The sequence below is a fragment of the Hippoglossus stenolepis genome, chromosome 23, assembly GCF_022539355.2.
Source record: "Hippoglossus stenolepis isolate QCI-W04-F060 chromosome 23, HSTE1.2, whole genome shotgun sequence".
NCBI lineage: Eukaryota > Metazoa > Chordata > Actinopteri > Pleuronectiformes > Pleuronectidae > Hippoglossus > Hippoglossus stenolepis.
This window is the reverse complement of record NC_061505.1, coordinates 16,779,569-16,786,198: the sequence shown is the minus strand read 5'-3', so window position 1 is coordinate 16,786,198 and position 6,630 is coordinate 16,779,569. Positions and strand designations below refer to the sequence as shown.

Genomic DNA, 6,630 nt, shown 5'->3' with positions numbered 1-6,630 from the left:
TACTCCTAACAAGTTGACCACATCCAATTGAAATTTGTTCAGAAGACTGTTTAGACATGGTAGATGATAGGTTATGAATGTTTTGCGTTTTTGTTGAAGGCTGTTGCCATGGCAATGCACTGATAGATGATGTTTAGTTTTTACAATTTATCACATTTTCGGGCGGCTAAACATGCTCGAATACTAATGAAACTCACGTTGGAAATGATAAACATTTACTTCCAATATGGGTTTTGTATATGAGTGTGGGAAAATGGCTCGATAGCACCCCCAACAAAATACATTTCACATTTTACCAACATGTATGAAAATCGGTAGGTATATGTACCATGTCTAGACTTACAAGAAAGCCTCTCGGACCTGTACCCTAAATTGAACAGGAAGTTGGTGATGTTGATTGTGGTGTACAATATTTGCTTGGTTTTTGCTATTGGCAGGCATTCAATTTTGGTTAGTGGAAACCGGATATAGTGATCAACCGTTTATATGGACCAAAGAGCTTGGGACAGAATCGTTCTTCTACAAATGTGTAACCAAGTACTCCACTTACACTGTTCATGTTGGGTCTTTTCATCCACATTTTTTACCAGTTCTGTCAGTAATTTAGTGCTCCTCTCTGTCTCTATCGTTCGCGCTGCACACTGCCAACGGAATTGAGCCAAACCAACAAATGCCCAGCTATGAAGAAAGATTTTACTCGTTTAAGAAAAGTATCGATCATTATGTGATGATCAGTGTGAATTTGTGTGTGTGTCAGAGAGAGAGAGACAGAGGGAGAGGTGAGAAGCAGAAGTCAGTGTGTGTGTGTGTGTGTGCGTACACATGTGCCGTTACCTTTCCTTTAAGTTCCAAGAGTTTCATACAGAAGCCACGCAATTCGGTTATTGTAATCGATCGCTTATAGTGAACAATTTGGCCCAGGAGAAACATGGTCACTTTAAGTGGTTTCCACTGTATAATCAAATAAGTTATTTGACTTCCATATCCCATCTTCTAACATGGATGGGGCAAAGTTTCTGACCTGTACTGCAGCCAGCCACCAGGGGGTGATTGAGACGCTTTGGCTGAACTTTTGGGAGCCGTCCAGTTGTACATCTAAATATACAGTATATGGGTGAAACAAATAAAACACCTAATAATTTATTTTGTGTGGGATCACTGCTGAATTTGCAAGCTGATAAAAGGTGAGGATTATTTTAACAAGTTGTTCTGGCTATGAACATGAAGAAATACTCTTCTCCACTCAAGACTGATGACTCAAACCTGGAAAACCAACCATAAGTAGCAAAATCACAACCATCTGAGAAGAGAAACAGCTTGAGCTATCACATTAGAGAGGTTAGAGATATGTATTCAATAATCTATGGGCCTTAAAGGATTTTATAAAAATTTTAATAACAGATTACTTCACACATGATTCAGATCACATGAAATACATGACACTTACATTTCTATTCAGACATCATTCAGATTTATATGGTTCAAAAAGCGATATAAGATTTGAGCTTGAGAAATAATGTTCTGGAATATAAGTTTGATAGTATACTTGTGTAATGTCTGAATACAAATTTAACACACAACATAGCGACTGTAGATAATAAAAATATTTTCTTTAAACATGTTTGTCCATATTTAATGAGACATTAAGTTCCAAAACACTGAAGTAATGTCACACAAACCAGTATTTACAGCCACTAATATTTGAGGATGTGTAATTTCCACAGGACACACTGGGAACTTTAAGGGCACTTGCAGTGATACTTGGAAAGGCCACAAAGACTACATAATCAGAGACTGAATTCCAGTGACACATCGAGTTTAAATCTACAAGTTTCTTTCTTATATATGACTTTTAATTCATTTAATTACAATAATTATTATACATAAATGCAGTAAAACATTAAATCAGTCCATCACCTTTGTAGTCTAAAATCATCAATATTTACTGTAAGGGTTATGGTATGTTTATCAATGAGAGGAAAAAAAGTTATTTGAGGATATACCAGAAATCTGAGTGGGTGTTCCACCGTGCATGTTTGATGAGCAAATAGGAACAATTCAGGTTCAGTGAATACTATCAGAATTGTACAATCACATGGGTTCATTATTTTTGTGACAATTAATTTAGTTGCTGATACATTTTCAAATAGTTCTGTAGTTAATGAATTGACTACTTGTTTCAGCTATAATGAACAATGTTGACAATTGCAAAAAAGTTTCTTAGCAACTCATTAGCACTTTCGGACTAGCTAATTAAATAAACATGCTAAGAGGCTTGATCAATTAAATCACAAATTTCCTTTACCAACATATTAACCACTAGGTAGGGTATTCGGCATGTAAGATTTGTAGCGCTTACAATAATGATCATTTTGTGCCTTCAATCACAGGTGTGTGGTCACAATGCAAAGTTTTACACTCGAAGACCATACAGACACTTCTCCTGCAGAATGTGTTTGGCTTCTAGAGTTTTGGACGCAGAGATCCGACCACAGGTTTGTCTGAGCAGAAATCTTTCCACCAGGAAGGACGGTCCAGCACCTGGCTGCCCTGCAACACTGTTGACCATAGGTTTTTGTAAAGCTGTGTGGAAGAGAAAGAAGTAGATGAGTCCGAGTAGTTTTTATGCTCTCTTTGTTGAAAAAGGTCTAAATGCCTCAACCCAACTTGTTTCTTTCACAGACACTGAAATAAAGTGCTGAACTGTCTACATTTCTTCTGGCAGATAGATACACTCTACACTCAAAAAATGTGATGATTGTTTTTTTTTTTCACTTTATATTATTTTTTAGATCAAGTTAACATAAAGTTAAAATTATAAAATTTATGAGGTTAACATATTTTTTTTTCTGTCAGTTAGGCTTGAGATACTTCTGGTATTCTGAAGGTGGCAGTGATGCAACCCCAGCTGCCATAAAACCCAAAAGAAGAAGAAAACTGCACGTGCGCAAGGGGCGCATGAAGAGAAACAACCCCCTGCTTTAAAAATGGGTTAGTGGGGACTTGCTGCTTCAGGTATTAGTGAAACTAAACAAAGACTCAGGAGGTCCGTAAATTTGCAGGACTGTTTGATGCCCAAACACTGCACAATGGTTTAAACTACCATGAGACAGGACTTACAACTTTGAAAAACTAATAAACTGGAAGCCACTGTTATATTTGTTGTTGCAGTGACGGCTAGTGTGCTACCAATGCAGCACCTTGGCAGAAGTTGTCACATTTCACTCTGGTAAATCTTCCATTATCAGTGATCTGTGAATTGCACCCTCATGTGTCTGGCTACGTACTGCAGGCTATTATGGCAGCTGTAATTAAACCTCTGCTTATCTTCCATTATGCTACAAAGTGTTTATTCTAATCAATGCTGCAAATACCCTTATCTTTCTGTTGTATATATTACAACAAACAAAAACAACAACAAAAACAGTAAACAAAGACATATCAGGCAAGACCCAAAATAAAAAAGTGAATTGAATATTGCACTTGCCCTAAGACACTTAAAATGAAAGTGTTAAATATGCTAGTCAAGTGCAAGGGTTATAAGTAGGGCTGTCAAAATTAACTTAAGTTAATTTTTTTAACGCATAAACGCATGCGCAGAATGACCCGCTCCATGTACCCATACCCGTCCCCACTCATTCACTCAGAGCGACACACGCAGTGAGATCATAGCTCGTTCACGTTAAGCAGGCGGTCAGTGACTTTGTAGAAGAACAGTGAAACACAGAGTTTCTCTGGTCTCAGCTGCTCAGTGATCAGCGCCGCTGCGTCATGATCAGAGCAGAAGCTGCAGTAGGTTTGTATCGAGCTGGAGTTTCTGTTTCCTCCTCCACTCTGCTCTCACTTGAACTAATAAACACTCATCACTAGTTATCAGGACCTGATCAGCACATGAAGTAACTTAGTGTTTGTTTGATTCGCTCCAGAGTTTATGAGACTGAATATAAACATCATGAAAAATGACTCGTCAACATTTTGTGCTCAGTACAATACGAGACGTGACGCTCACAGTCAGGACTCAGTGTTAAAATGAGTGGAGCGACACGCAGACATGATCCGACTCCATCGATTCATAACCAAACACATGACCGTACGTTTGTCCCCTAAATCATCCCAAGAAAAAATGAACTATGAACATGAACTAGTTCTTTTTAGGTGTGAACTGGCTCACCACTGCTTCTACAGATGGCCTCAGATTCAGATTTCACATTCACATTTAATTGTGTAAAGGTTTGGTTGTTTGTTTGATTTAAAAAAGAAAAGAAAAAAGTTTTATTCAACCATCCTATATTTGCTAAAAAAACCAAGAGCAAAGGCTAAGTTGCCCCAATTCTTCTCTAAAGGAGTCAATCTCATCCAAGTATATTGCAGGCAGGGCAGTCATACCGGTGTAACAAGCTGAAAATTACTGTATCATCAGAAAATTTGATAATGTGATTATTTGGCCGGCTGCTCCTACATTTGTTAGTATACAGTGTGTATGGGAAAGGAGAGCTCACGCAGCCTTGTGGTACACCTGTGCTACAGTATTTGACGCTGGAAAGTGAGCTATTTACCTTCACCTGCTGGGATCTGTTGGTTAAGAAAAGAATAAAACCATTTAAAAATGAAATGATTAAGTTTCATGTTGTTTAACATCTGGACCAGCAGGTAAGGTTGGATAGTGTTAAAAGCTGAAGAAAAGTCTACAAATAGGACCCGAGCGTCTTGGGGTTCTCTAAATGTTTAGTGATTAGATGCGTCACACTTGCGACTGCATCCTCCGTGCTCCGTCCCTGCCTGTAGGCAAATTGGAGGGGGTCTAAACTCGAAACAACATCCCCCTTGAGCATATTCACAATGATCTTTTCAAAACACTTCATAACCACAGATGTAAGAGCTACTAGTCTAAAGTCATTGTTAGTAGCCGGACATGATGTTTTTGGCACTGGAGTGATAATAGATTACTTCCAGAGCTCAGGGACAGTGTGGCTGTTCAGGGACTGTTGGAAGATAGGAACCCAACCAGCAGTTAGTTCTAATGCAAAGCTCTTTAGGAGGATTGCAGGCATGCCATCAGGACCTGTAGATTTCTTATTACACACTCTGCTAAAGACACATTGTACCTGCTGTGGTTCAATTATCCGACAGTGGGAAGCGTAATAGGCGGTTGTAGCGTCTAAGGCCACAGAGACTGGAACAACATGTACGGATTAGGAAGTCGTACTTATCAGATAGATTCCAATTTGTTAATGTTAACAATGATTCCTCCATGCACACAAAAGTTAGTCATCGAGTTCCACAAGGTTCTGTCCTTGGACCGATACTTTTCACTTTATATATGCTTCTTCTAGGCAATCTAATCACTTTGTTAAACTTCAGGAATGTCTCAAGAACATCAAGGCCTGGATGAGCCAGAACTTTTTTTTTTACTTATTTTTACTTCTAATACGGACACATCTGATCAGTGCCCTTAACACCTCAAAGAAACATGTCTGACCAGATGTCACCTTGTATGGTATTAGCTTGGCCGCCAGCTCTACTGTGAGGAACCTTGGAGATATGTTTGACAAGGACATGTCACCTGTGCAATATTATGAAAATTAGAAGGATGTTGAGAAACTAGTCCATGCATTTGTTACCTGTAGACTTGATTCTTAAAATTCTTTATTATCAGGATGTCCCAGTAAGTCTGTAAAAAGCTTCCAGTCGGTCCAAAATGCTGCAGCACAAGTGCCAACAGGAACAAGATGGAGTAGTCATATTACTCCTGTCTTAGCTTCTCTGCTTTGGCTCCCTGTATAATTCAGAATATAATTCAGGTTTCTGCTCCTTAGAAACAATGCCCTTAACAATGAAGCTCCTTCATATATCAAAGAGCCCAAATAGATCACTTCACTCCTAAAACAGAATAAGAATATCAGAGTAAGCCAAAAAGAGGCAGAGTAGGGCAGGTCATATCTGTGTTTATCTTCCTGTTAAAAAAATATCACCTTCCCTTTACCTGAACTACTGATTAACCAAACTCATTGTAAAACGTAACTAAATTCCGCCTCTGAGGACATTCAAATATGAAGCGAAATACCCAAATAAAAATATCAGCAGACGTTTCATGTTGTTCTGCTACCTCTGTGCTGCTACCATGAAAAATGATGTGAAGTTTATAAAGGTGGCACACTCTTGCCTACCCTGTCTCTAGCAAATTAACTGATGCATATGAGAGAACAAAATTACTGGCCCATAGACAAGTGAGTTGACTCAAACTGCATCATCATACAGCTGCATCATCCTGAAGTCTGTGGGCTACAAAATACTGACAAATACTACACAAAGACAAACACTACTATAACAGACATGTTTATTTTTTTGCAGCATTTAGTTTTAATGTTTACACCGCAGGTTTCCCACTGCAATGTTATCATAAAGGTTGACAGTAGCAAGTGTGTTGTTTGATGTTTTAAAAACTAGAAAAGCACTCACACACAATAGAGCGCATACCTCTGCCAAGGCCCAACAATTCCCTGAAATTCCATCAAGCTGCACTAAATTGTACACACTCATAGATATCAGTTCCATACCTTAAATACCTTATCCAGGCATTATTCCCTGGGACAATGGTGGAAACATCCAAAAATTCCCAATCTTGCAATC

General features: G+C 38.6%; 1 protein-coding gene across 1 annotated transcript in view; it reads right to left on the bottom strand.

Moving 5' to 3' along the window:
• Positions 1-1,373: 1,373 nt before the first annotated feature.
• Positions 1,374-6,630, bottom strand: part of acox3 (acyl-CoA oxidase 3, pristanoyl) — a 48,604-nt gene continuing 43,347 nt past the window's right edge. The window contains exon 19 of the mRNA XM_035148726.1: positions 1,374-2,583. Coding sequence (XP_035004617.1) covers positions 2,464-2,583 — 120 coding nt within the window. The 3' untranslated portion in view covers positions 1,374-2,463. The remainder of the gene's footprint in view (positions 2,584-6,630) is intronic.